Genomic DNA, 13,599 nt, shown 5'->3' with positions numbered 1-13,599 from the left:
GAATTCGAATTCCAATTTCATTGGATTGCATGAACTTTTGTAAACCAAACACATCCGTAAACGTTTTACATCAAAATATGGCATTCAAATTTTGATAACATTGGATTCTATTGAATTATGCGAACCAATTCAACCAACGATACTTTTAATGTCAAATAATGCATGTAGTCATCATGCATTTTCAACGTTCACACCAACATATGGAATTCAAGTACCAATCAATTGAATTATGCAAACCAAACGCGCTTTTATTGTCAATGTATTTAATATGCAGATTCAACATTTAGTTAATGACCTAAAACATAAGTAATAGGGGTTTCAAAATTTTCAAATATGGCCAACAATCTCTTAATTGTAGACATTATCTTCTTTAAGCGTTCACGAATGCCCTTGTAGTTGTAGGCGTTGTGTGAAAGAAATGGAATTATTGTTATCCCATTCGATAGGGACCATTTGACCATTTTATCACACTAATTTAACTGTGTTCTTCCTTGGAGGACCGAAAATGGATTTAAGTGTATTGAATGAAAATAGGTTCTTGTAAAGTATGAGATGGTGGGCATTTATAAGTATGATAGTTACACTTTGAAGGTACAAATCATTAAAGTCTACCTTTAACTCTGGCTTTATTTTTTTAGATGTTAACATGTATAATTAGTAGTTTGCAGTTAAAACGTAGTCTAATAGTATTACCAAGCGAGATCAACTTACTTTTTTACCTTTTAATAATGGCAATTACTCACACTTTTATCATTCCCCAAAAACATTATTTATTCCTTATTTTATTTAACAAAGTTGCTTGTAATGACTTGTGTGAATAAAAAATTACTTCTATACTTCTAGTTGGCAAAACGGCTGGCATTTATTTAGTATTAAACGCCCTTTTTGTTGACAAACAAAATATATTGGGGTGAGAGAGGCTCGAACTCTCGACCTCAGGATAACTCAGATAGCTATGAGACCTACGCGCTAGCCAACTGCGCCACCACCCCTTAATATTTATTTTCAAGTGTAGTTTCTAAAGACCCGTAGAATAACATGTTCTTTAACGAGGTGGTAATAAACAAACAGGTATCTGTAAAAAAAATTATTTGTTACATAGTGTTAATTACTTGGTATCTGTAACAAGTATTATCAGTTACACAATATTGAATACATGTTTTTTATATATAAAAAAAATGACGTGCTATATATTTTTGAATATCGCGTGTACCTTACCGTTTATCAAGCATTTTCTAAGAGATACATATGTAAGAAAATTCCGCATCTTCCGTTAATGAACAGTTAAAATTTTATTAGTTAGCAAGGTTTTCAGCCATTATAGCTTTTTCATGGTATAAATTATAGCTAGGACTTTGCTATCCAATATTGATTTTGTTGGATGCGAAATGAAAAATGTTAAATTCGAACCAAATACGAATAAACACAAATATATGATAATAAACATAACTATTACTACTATATATTAACTATATAGAAAAACATGATCGAATACTGTTTGAATAAATATCTCCAACTTGTTGCATGATTCCTTTCACGATCAAATCTCTAATAAAAGCGATGTTTAGGAGCCGAACCCACTAATTCGTCACAAAAGAAAAAGAAGAAGGTTTTTAACGACGGATATGAATGCCATGGATGAGACACAGTGACCAAAAGACATGCCAACACCATTTTAAAGATATAAAATAATTAACTTTGTACGGTTAATGGGTTTGATCAGGCCTACGTGGACCAATTAGGTACTAGAATAATTAATTAAAAAATATAAATAAAGTTAAAAAAAAAAAAGCTTTGTCTTGGCAAATCTTTAACGCTATCATAAAAGGTGATTTGAGTAGTTAAAGGTAACACCAATGGCAATAGGAATAGCAGCCATGGGGGGCACACAATAAATGTAGACGTATTAAAGAGATGTTAAACTTTGTATATATATATACAAGTATACTTACACATGCATGTTGGGATTTTGAGGCTTGTGCCTCCGTTTTGAGCCCGGTTATTTGAAGATGTGTGGTTTACATCACGTGTATTGCACTTTGCTTCTCACCTTCGTATATATAAATACAAGTGTATTAAATGATGAAAATGACCCTTAAGTACTATTTGAAAGACAAACATATTAATAGTTTTTTGTTTTGCCTTTTAACAATAAATTTCGAAAAAAGCTCCGAGCTCTCATTTTGTTTTATGACTCATAAAGGATTGGGCCGGCCCTAGAAGCACACAAACAGATATGTTGCCGCATTGTTAAAATCTTGACATGGTATTGGTATTAATCGTGCCGGTTCAACCTCTTAATAAGAAAAGATTTTTGTTAATCAATACTCTACACTACTAAAGATATAAATACTCGTTTCAACCGCTATATTGTTTTAAAAATTACAAATACCATATAAAAAGGCTGCTTAGTATGAAACTATATAAAACTTGACAAATGCCGCCTATAAGAGTTGCCTAAAAATACTTGGTGGAAACTCCCTCTCTACTATATATATGGTGTATGTGTATATACAGATACAGCGAACAAACATTACTTCCAATGACAACCAGCCACCTTCTTCCATCAATTTGAATGTCTTCCTTCCTCTTTTTAATCCTTCTATCTTTTGGGTTCATTCACGATCAGAGTTAAACCAGTTTCTTCCCTTCAACACATGACCTGATCATCCACAAAAAGAGTAAGATTAATTCAAACCACTTAATTATTACAATCAAATTATCTTTTGGGTATCTGATTATTTGCTTAAATTTCTATATTTTTGTATGATATAAGCAGGTTAAGCTTTGTTTTCAAGATTTTCTTGATTCTTGATCAGGTAATTAAATAATAAATCATTTTTCAAGATCTTTGAACATGATTTACTAATTATATATTACAACTTGTAGAGCAGATTGAAGTAGCTATATATATTATATGGAGGCATTGTGTTTATCTTCCAATAGTTTGAGTTCAAATAAGGTGATGATGTCCGAGAGCAAGAACTCAAAATGGACTAACGAACAAAACAGATTGTTCGAAAGTGCCCTGGCTATATTCGACAAGGACACACCCGACCGGTGGTCGAATGTAGCTGCTTTTGTTCCTGGGAAATCCGAGATCGATGTGAAGGAACAATATGAGAAGTTGTCGGCGGATATCTATGAAATCGAGGCTGGCTATTTAACCTCCTCCTCGTCCGAACATGATTTAGAGGAAGATCATGACTTCGGTATCTTCAGGAAAAGGCCTGCAAAGTTTAGATCTTTGGATCACGAGAGGCGAAAGGGCGTGCCATGGACCGAAGAAGAACATAGGTAGACTCGAGTTTATGTTTCATTTGAAATTTTTTGGATTAATAGGTGGTTAAGAATTATGCTAATTACATATAAACGTCTTTCTTTGGAGTTTGTTGGTGTGACAAAAGAACTAGCGAACTCATGCAAGTTCTGACAACCTGTCAACCTTTTGGAGTTCGCTGGTGTCCTAAATGTAGCGAACTCTTCTGTGTTTTTCACTAAACTCTATGGAGTTTGACTGTCGCTCACCTGCAAGGCTAGCGAACTGTTTAGAAGAAGAATAAACAACAAAAGAACGCCTAGAAATATTTAGCTTAATCCTAACCATCTACTGATCCAAAAAAAATGTTTTCTTTCTTGATTATACATGTTATTTATGTTATTTAGCAAGATCTCTTAAAGATTCAATTTTGGTTAAAAATTTGATCATTTTATAGGAGATTCTTGATGGGTCTTCAAGTTCATGGAAAGGGGGATTGGAGAAGCATTTCGCGTAACTTTGTGATGACAAAAACACCGACTCAGGTAGCAAGTCATGCTCAAAAATATTATGCAAGGCAACATGCAGATGGAAAAGAGAAAAGAAGGCCTAGCATCCATGATATTACAATGGTCAATCTCTCACAAAACACAAGCTCTCCTGTGAGATCTTCTTCGATCAGCACCGGAACTGCGATGAATTATCCCTTTGAGGTTGCTAAAATGAACAAGAACGGTGGAAATGGTGTTAATTTTAGGGTTTTCGGTTCTGGATTCCATTTCCAGCCTACTACGTACCAGGTTTTAAGTTAAGGAACCATAAGTTTGTGTTTGTCTTTGAAAATCTTGTTTATATGTACTTCTACTTTGCTTGTATTACAAAGATATGTTTGCATTAAGAAATTAATGTTTCAATACTTAACTATAGCGAGTCTGCACTATCTTTTGGGAGGAATTGTCGTCTCACCCTCCCAGACCCTATCTTTTGTTTCAATACTTAACTATATCGAGTCGGCACTATCTTTATATGTACTTCTGCTTAAACCTTTTTTTTTTTTTTGCTTAAATCTTACACTCAAATACCCTACCGTAATATAAGTGGAATCTTACTAGATCCATTTTTTTTGTTTATTATTCCAATTCTTAACTAACAACACGAACGGAATCCGATTCCGATACCAAGAGAATATAAATCTCTAGACCAAAATTCATGATCATGTTCACACCTTGGATGCCTTTCTTTATCAAAGTTAAAAGGAAAGTTGGTAAGTTCTGTTAGTAAAGAACTACAAGCTGAGTCATTTCTTTATATGATGGGTAGACTGCCATGTCAGCAGCTGACTCAGCATCCACTTACCAACATTTTAAGAATATCTAATTTCTGACTTTAGTTTCTCATTGGCACCACAATGCGTAGTATATATGCACAGGAATACAAGCATATTAACTGTTAGCTTTAGAATAGAGCTAGCTGACTATGCATTCCACAAGCATATATGTTGTGTTATTATTCTAAAGAATAAAAGTATACTTTTATTTATTTCTCATTTAATAAATAACCCACCAAAGATAATTTTATATATATTTAGATCGCTAGTTTTGTTCCTTCTCATCCTTTGATCATTTCACGAAATTTCTAATCGACATCACTTGTCTTAATCATGTAGTTATTCGCGATAATACATGCAAAAAAGGATAAGCTTTTGATCATGAAATGGACATATTGACAGGAATCATGTTTAATGATTCATGTACCTATATTGCATTAACCTAGTTTTGACTTAAGTCAACTTAAGACTTTGACTTAATGAAAACCACTATAATAATTAATAATGGATTGGCTTTTAAAAGCACTTTACACCAACCTAAGTTTGGTTAATTTCTTTTGGTAAAGCCAAAGTGATCAAATCTAGAACAAAAAGACAAAATGTGTTGTATGTTGTGCAACAAAAGTTGTACAATTTTTAGGTCTAGAAAATTCTTGCGCCCATGACAAATAAATAAAGTTATTGCTTCCCATAATGAAGATTACTATTAATATCCTAATGGGTACTATACTAATATAGTGGTTGATGCTATTATATAAATGGCCACTTTATGCATTTCATACATAAACCACACACACATGAAATAATAATAATAATTAAAAAGAAAGTATATTGTACACTATTTGTTTTACTTCAAACTTTCATTTGAAGTGTGACAATGGTCCCACTTCATAAACCAAAATATTCAATTGGAGGAACCTTTCTGCTAGTTGCATGAGAAAGCACCCACCTCCACCACTTTATTCTAGTTGTAAGCATTTTTTTTAGTGGGGGTGACCCACATATGTTACAACCTCATAAAATATATCTTTTTTATTTATACTTTTAAACCTAAAAATCTAGGTAAATTCATATATCAAGCTAACATATGTGCACACTGCTTGTTACACTTCCTTCTTGATGAATCTATATTGTAAGGCAACAAACTAACAAGTAACAACCAACAAACACCGTTAAGAGCATCATAAAAGCTTCAAGATTACATAGTACAACAAACTTATTACACGGTACGATTAAAAAGAACCAATAACTAAAACATATAGAAAAAAGAATTAACTAGCGTAAAGCATACATCAGGCACGAGCTTATTCACCAAGGAAGGGAACTGAATTCAGTGACAAAACCGAAGGCGGGTAATCTGTTCTTGGTCCCGCTAGAGAATAATATGCCAGTATATGTGCTGGATGCTCAACCTCTTTATCTTCTCCGACAGGAACTCTTCTGGAAGGAATTATCTCGATATTCCAAAACGGGCGGGCCATTGTTAAAAGATCATATCCGTTAGAAGACCCGCGATACCCTTGTACCCATAAATATCTTAAAGACCTTAAATGCAAAACTGCTATAGCCAATGCTTGTTCACTGAAACAACACCCTCTAACTTCAAGTTTTTGCAAACTTGGGCAGCCTTTTGAAAACCCTATTAGCCCTTCATCACTTTCTCCTAGATAACCTAACAACATCCATCTTATGTTTTGACTATATTGACCTATGTAAGTCAACCCCACGTCGGTCAACCCTCCCGGCCTAAGATAGAGGGCGAATCGCCTAAGCTTTTGGCACCCACGTAGTAACGCACGGACTCCGTTGTCGAGGGGTAAATCGGTAATTACCTCTTCTCGGTCTAGTAAAACAAGACGGAAGTCTTTAAGATCTCTTAAGTGTGTGCCCATTGATTCGAGAGCCGCGTTTGTGATGTCTGACACGTATACGGCTATGTATTGTAAGTCTAAACAGCCTTCAGATATTGCGGTTAACCCTCTTTGAGAAACAATGCCTTCTTCATCTTCCATTTCTTGTTCATCGTCGCCTCGCTCAATTCTAAGTCGTTTTAGTTTCTTGCAATACTGAGCAAGAACTTCCATTCCTCGGTCCCCAATTACGTTTCGAGTCTGTTTATGCGCGTAACATAATAAGTAGAAGTTGGGATTAATGTTTTGAAAATGATCATCAGACTGTTTGGCAACACATTTTGGAAGTGGTTATGATTATTTGACTATTCAGAGGTCAGATAGCATTTTGGACAAAGTCACAAAACTAGTTATAAAAGAAATTTGTTAGCCATAAAATATGTCTGCTTCCTTCACAAAAATATCATTTTTATCATCTAATTAATCAGGGCCGGCCCTAAGGATTTAAACCTCGGGCATTACAACCTTAAAGAACAAGCGTACATCCAAAAAACTATTTTCTATTAAGAAATTAATAAATTGTGTTGCCCAAATTTTAAGTAGTTTATAAAAATTAATTAACAGTATCACCCAAAATTTTAAGTCCAAATAAATTTAGGCATAAATTTTGAGGCCCAAAATCATTATTTGTGCTATTTGTTTGCCCCCAAAATTTCAAAATTTCAAGCCCAAACGGTAAAATTGAAAAAAAAAAAACGAACTTGAGCCAAACCCAACATATGAAAAACCATGAAAACCAAAGTTTCCGTTTTTGTTCAAATTGAGCCTAAAACCGACCCGAACATCAAGAACCCGTTTTCTAACCGAAAAAAACACATATCATGCAAATAAATTAAAAAAAAGACAATAAATTTACCTCAAGAACTTCCAAATTCGGGCATTTCGAAAGCAATAAGCAATGATCCTCTGTATCAAGCAGAGCATACAACAGATCCAACTTTTTTAACCGCAAAGCAAACGGAAACACAATCGGCATCTCATTCGTACTCATATAATTCAAACCAAGTCGACACAATCTTGGCGGATAAGAAACCGAATCATATTGTTCCCCTTGATCATTAAAACAACCGCCACTAAACTCTTCTAATGAAACCGCAGCTTGAAAGAATCCAACAAGATCCAAGATTTCACAATCGCCTATTTTGACCGACGCTAAACTCTTGCATTTTTGAGCTATAAGTTCAAGATCCTTGAAGTTTACTTGTGAAAGATCAGTCATGTAAAAGTTTAATGATTCAAGAACAGTGTTGTTTAGTGCCAGCTCATGTAACCACTCTCCATCCTTTTCTAGTATTTGGCTTTCCTCCAGAAATAAGGTATTCAGGTTCCTACGATATCGTAAAACACAAGGCGTGAATTTCTGACACAGCACGAAGACCCGGCATGAACCTAACAGGAATTCGCCATTCACGTGCTTGGGTTTGGTATAAACGGGTTCATGCCAGTTTCGGGTCGAACCTGTCAACCCGTTTAGTTAAAGGGGTCAAGTTCGGGTCAACCGGGAGAGTTCACGGGTTGACCTGTTTAACTCATTCATTTTTATTTTATTTTCTCAAAAATGTATTTTACGCATTAAATTAAATTGGTTATCTTATGCCAAAAATTAAAACAACTAAAAATAATTAAAAATGTAACTGTTTTATATAAATTTGTATATTTTGTTGTAAAAATGTAAATTTGAAGTATTAATATGTGAAAGCAATAAAAAAAAGTCAAACTGGTCGTGTTTGGATCAACCTGCGCTTATGCGGGTTGTGTCTGGGTTCGCATGTCTTAAGTCCAGGTTCATTTCAATTTTTTTGGGGGTTGTGTCGCGTTGGACGCGTGAACAAGACCCACTTAATACTGCTAGATGACTATATAGATTATTATTATTATCATTCAAAAATGTACTTTTAATTAAGATAAATAAGATGGCCCATAATAATTACTGGAGTCTGCTAAATGTTCACAACTAGGTTGAAAACTTTACCTAATTGACAGCTCAAAGGCATTATGTGCTACATGCCAACAAGACAGTTTTGACTTTTTGTGGTCAAATTTGGTTCTAATTGGTCAAAATGCTTGTGATTTTTGAATGGGTTTAGCCTGAAAAAGTGAAATTTTATACTGAGATTCTAAATTATGTGAATTTGAAATGGGATTGCTTTGACATGAAGAGATAAGATGGAATTTGTTTTTTTATAATGATGTAAAAGAAGAATAAAGGAAAAAATAGAGGACCCAATAATAATAACATGCTGAGATTGCCAATCAATAGAACAGGAAAACCCCACTAGGACTTTTGATTAAAATGTGCGGAAATATGATTCTGGCGACACATTAATGGTGTTTGGATTATATCATCTTCAAGGCTTATTACCCTAAAGTTGAATATCATATAAGAATTTCATGAAAATAGAGCAAATTATGTGGCATTTGACCGTTCAGAAATCAATAAATAGGTCATGCTGCCATCTCCACTTTGGTGGGATGGTAAAGGCTTAGGCCTTTGGGTGAGAGGTCCAGGGTTCGATCCCTGGCAATGGCGGTTTATTGTAAATAGTAGGAGGCAAGCTTAAACATTCAAAAAAAAAAAAATTAGGTCATGCTATTCTTAATCTACCCAAAATTTCATACAGTTGTGCGTTATGTCGTATGTCACATCAGTTGTTTTTTTGAAAATCAAAACATGTGACATAGGTTGTATGATTTGTCACTCATACGACCCATATGACTATTTTCTTCATGTATACGGCTCGTATGATTACACCAAACACATGACTTTTCATTCATATGACCCATATGCGATATGACTGATTTCTTCATGTATACAGTTGGTATATGACCATATGGGTCGCATCAATCATTTATAAGACAAAACATATTATATGAGTGGTATGATTTGCCACTCATACAACCACCATTTTCACCATGTATATAGCCTATATGACTATCATACAACCCTTATAACCATACGGATAAGTCGTTTAAATGTCAGTCAAAATGGCGTATTTATATGAGCATATGCCTGGTCACTCGTACAAACCCATATGACCATCTTTTCCATGTATACGGACCATACGACTATCATAACCACACAAACTGTATGACATGTCAATGGTGTCAAACCAGTTTTTGAATCACAAAAAGAATACCTGCATAATCGACAAATATGCAACAACCCATCGGTCGAAAACCCCGAGCACTTATCAAGCTTCAAAACCTGAAGCACGTGCCCACGCGACCGAGCAAGAACCTCAAGATCCTCATCCGTAACAATCATCCGTCTAAAATGAACCGCTTTCAAACACCCAAACGATCTCGCAATCTCCTCCACCCATGGCGTCACAAACCCGCCCCAATCCTCGGGTATCAAATTATACATCGCAGCTCGCGGCTTCCCTTTCAATTTCACCGACTCCAAATATGGAAACCGCCGGCTCAGCCGTTCCGGCGTGGCAGCGTAACATAAAGCTATCATCACGTGCTTCCTTGTCTGAGCTTCCAACTCGTACCTAAAATTTAATACAAAAAATTTAACTATCCAATATTTTCAATAATCTCTTTAACAAAATTACACAAAGGCGCCGATTAATTGCTAGTCGTACCCCACAATAAGTTGCTGATTAATCGTTATTTAGTCAAAATCGATAAAAACTTAAAATTTTATTTATAAAATTTGGAACATACATATATACATATATACATATATATATATATATTTGAAAATTTACATATAAATTCAAATCCGATAAATCGTTGGTCACTACCCGACCGTCCGACTGGCGTCTAGCGAGACGGTCTCTAATAAGATTATTTAAATATCTTCTAATAAATAATAATAGTATAATACCATCTTCGACAGACTAAGGAAACAGATTGACGGTCACGTGAGTCGTGGATGTACGGAATCAAACACTCGAACACTAAATCCGACATGTTGTGAGTTTGGCGGCGGGAGTTGTAACTGTTGTTCATGATTAGGTGTGACTGAATTTGGAGCACATGGGTCGGGGTGGAAACATGGATGAGGAGATTAATGTTGGGGTACTAGGAAATCGGACATGAAGATCCGACGAATGGAAGCGAAGTATGTTAGATTAAGGATTGGAAGAGTGAGGGAGTGAGGGAGGATTGGGATAGCGGTCGGACGGTGACAGATGGAAGGCTTTGTGTGGGAGATTAATTTAGAAAGGGGGAGGAGAGGGTCAAGGGTAATTTCGGAAAGTTGCAATTGCAAGATTCTATGACGTTTTATGTATATCTACTTATAAAAAGAAATACTTTATTATTATTATTATTATTATTCTATTATTTAATATTATTATAAGTATAAAATAAAAATCACTTAAGTTGTGAAAACTTTAGAAACCCATTCTCAATCATATGTTTTTAATTAATGTTTAAATCTTGTGTTCCACAATTAAAATGAATAAAAAATGTAAATATAAATATAACTTTTTCTCTTTTCTGAAAACATATATAAAAATTAGTAAAAAAATGTTAAAAAATAACAAAACATTTTTTTTTATGTTTCGATGTTTTGTATTAAATATTACAACATATATTACATGTAACAAAAAAAAACGATGTTACATAGGATTTTCGCGGGTTTTCACAACTCAAATGAGTTTTCATTTTAACATTACTCTATATATATATATATATATATATATATATATATATATATATATATATATATAGGTTTAAGTTTAGGAGAGAAGTCAAATTATTGTGAGAAGTGTGAGAAGTCCATTCAACCAATCAGATTTTTAGTTTTTTTATTTTCCTTTATTTAAATATAGGGATAGTATAGTAAATGAACAAAGGTAATTTATATGGAAACTATTTATGTCTTAACCTATTTATTATTTTAACATAATATTAAATCAATCAATGATTCAGATAAACTGAAATCAAATCCCTTAAATCATTATCGTTATCCACATCAAACAAACTCAATTGTAACCAGATATTGATCATTATTCTTCCTACATTAAAACTAGATAATGATTCAGATAACTAAACAATCCTACACACTTTGATCAACATAAAACTAGATTACCTACTGAAGAAACACTAAGTGACCCCGGGCAGATTACGGATAATCTGGGGGTTAAATAGATGTTTCCCACGAGGGTTAGTTCCGGCAAAGATGGTTGTTCTTCTGATGACCTGCAAAACAGACACCGTGAGCTCGTCACTGAGAAGGGGGGGTACCTCCTTGTGACCACCCTCCGGCGTGAGAATCAGACTAGATTGCTCTTGAATATAAGTGTATATTAAGAGAATTAGCTAGAGCAGATATCAGATAATATATGAAGATATAAGATGTGTTAAGATATCCATACCGTTCCAAGGTGTTGGAGTATTTATAGCCGAAGGTAGGTTTCCAAGCAGGTACAGCCGGCTGAATAGTATTCCTGTTCTACCAACTGTGGGCTATGCACGTGCCATGCTGATGGTTGGTGGGTAGGCAGCGGCTGATAGTGACCAGGCCGGCTGTGTACTATTCCTTTTCCACCAACTGCAGGCTATGGACGTGCCCCGACAGGGGTTGGTGAGTAGGCAGCGGCTGATAGTGACTTTAAGTACTAGAGAGTGCTGCCCGTCGTACTGTTGTCAGTGAGCTGTCGTAGCTTTGGTCAGATCTTTTGTCCATACTTGGCAGGTACAGTACAAAAGATCCTCCAGTATCATACGGACTGGCTCATTTGGGCGGGAGTATTCCCGGCTTTGGGCGGGAGTGTTCCCGGCTTGCTCATTCCCTCTTCAGGTGACATTACTGAATTATTTGAGAGTTAGTGCCTTGTGCGTGTAGCCTTGCTGCGCGGGTAGCCTTCCCTGATGGCTAGTATCCGTAGCTGCGGGAACAGGCGGAGTACTTCACCATTGGGAGGCTTTTCCTGCGGGAACAGCTTGCGTACTGCGCGTAAGGTCGTCGCGTCTCTGAGCATGGTTGGTCCTGCAGATCCAGTTGGTCTTTGCGCAGACGTCCCTCTAAAGTGAGTCTTGAGTTCAACTGCGCAGACGTCTCTCTTCGAGGTGAGTCTTGCGGGTCCAACTGCGCAGACGTCCCTGTTTAAGGTGAGTCTTGCGGGTCCAACCGCGCAGACGTCCCTGTTCAAGGTGAGTCTTGCGGGTCCAACCGCGCAGACGTCCCTGTTCAAGGTGAGTCTTGCGGGTCCAACCGCGCAGACGTCCCTGTTCAAGGTGAGTCTTGCGGGTCCAACTGGGCTCTGCTGGGACTTACCTCTTCAAGTCCCCCCAGTCCAATGTTCTTCTCATGAATTGCTAATAAGTGAGGTGAACTTTTGGACTTAAGCAAAGGGTTTTGAAAAGGGTTTAGTTTTAAGGTTTTCCATGGGGATTCTTCCCGCGGAAGTCCTAATGTCACGTGCAGAAATTCCCGACTTTTATGCTTGATCTTTGGGTATGATGCGGGTAGGTCTGTAACCTCCTCGCAAGTCAGGAGCGTTGAGTTCCAGTTGTGTAGATTCTCCATGAGGTTTTGGTAGTTTTAAACATAGTGATCAATTATGTTAAAACAACCAATTCTATCTTGGAGCTTCAAACAATCTAGTTCTCGACGTTCCCGCTATGCGGGGATGTTATTTCCGTTTCCGCAAGCATGGCCCAGAAGATCCTTCTTGGTTTCAATTCCCTGCGGAGTGCTAAGTATGTGAAGGGTTTCGCCTTGACACTGTACCCGCACTCGTCTTATAGTTACTTCCAAGGTATTCCTGGCTTCAATTCCCTGCGGGTGCTAAGTATGTGAAGGGTTTTGCCTTGACACTGTACCCGCACCCGTCTTATAGTTACTTGGTTGCCGAGGTATTCTTGGCTTCAATTCCCTGCAGGTGCTAAGTATGTGAAGGGTTTTGCCTTGACACTGTACCCGCACCTGTCTTATAGTTACTTGGTTGCCAAGGTAAGGGGTATAGTCCCGCTTACTTTTGAATCTTTTTGAATTTTTTCGAAATTCGAAGAGTTGGTGAAAGGATAAGAACAGTCCAAACTGTTGAAGGGATGGTTGCGTCGTCCGACGGTTTCTTCTGACAGTTTCAGGACGTGCAGGAAGTTATGGCGACGTGACAGTATATGGTCATTCCAGACGCTCT

At 36.3% G+C, this 13,599-nt stretch overlaps 2 protein-coding genes and 1 non-coding gene across 3 annotated transcripts; 1 reads left to right on the top strand and 2 right to left on the bottom strand.

Moving 5' to 3' along the window:
- Positions 1-906: 906 nt before the first annotated feature.
- Positions 907-992, bottom strand: TRNAM-CAU (transfer RNA methionine (anticodon CAU)). The gene is given in 2 exon segments: positions 907-942; positions 955-992. It is a non-coding gene; the product is annotated as a tRNA-Met (tRNA).
- A 1,902-nt stretch (positions 993-2,894) lies between these two features.
- On the top strand, positions 2,895-4,097 carry LOC143562933 (transcription factor DIVARICATA-like). The gene is made up of 2 exons (XM_077050601.1): positions 2,895-3,297; positions 3,717-4,097. The coding sequence occupies exons 1-2, from the start codon at positions 2,918-2,920 to the stop codon at positions 4,069-4,071; spliced, it is 735 nt and encodes a 244-aa protein (XP_076906716.1). The 5' UTR covers positions 2,895-2,917; the 3' UTR covers positions 4,072-4,097.
- Positions 4,098-5,834: 1,737 nt separating this feature from the next.
- LOC143562932 (coronatine-insensitive protein 1-like) lies at positions 5,835-10,483 on the bottom strand. Its single transcript, XM_077050600.1, has 4 exons — positions 10,332-10,483; positions 9,634-9,993; positions 7,353-7,824; positions 5,835-6,697 (listed from the first exon to the last, which is right to left on the bottom strand). The coding sequence occupies exons 1-4, from the start codon at positions 10,454-10,456 to the stop codon at positions 5,891-5,893; spliced, it is 1,764 nt and encodes a 587-aa protein (XP_076906715.1). The 5' UTR covers positions 10,457-10,483; the 3' UTR covers positions 5,835-5,890.
- Between the last annotated feature and the right edge of the window lie 3,116 nt (positions 10,484-13,599).

This window comes from Bidens hawaiensis, unplaced genomic scaffold (genome assembly GCF_021521415.1).
Source record: "Bidens hawaiensis isolate Kalapana, Puna unplaced genomic scaffold, B.hawaiensis_p1.1 tig00021184_1, whole genome shotgun sequence".
NCBI classification, from domain to species: Eukaryota; Viridiplantae; Streptophyta; class Magnoliopsida; order Asterales; family Asteraceae; genus Bidens; species Bidens hawaiensis.
Note: the sequence above shows the minus strand (reverse complement) of the source record. Positions and strands in the feature narration are given on the sequence as shown.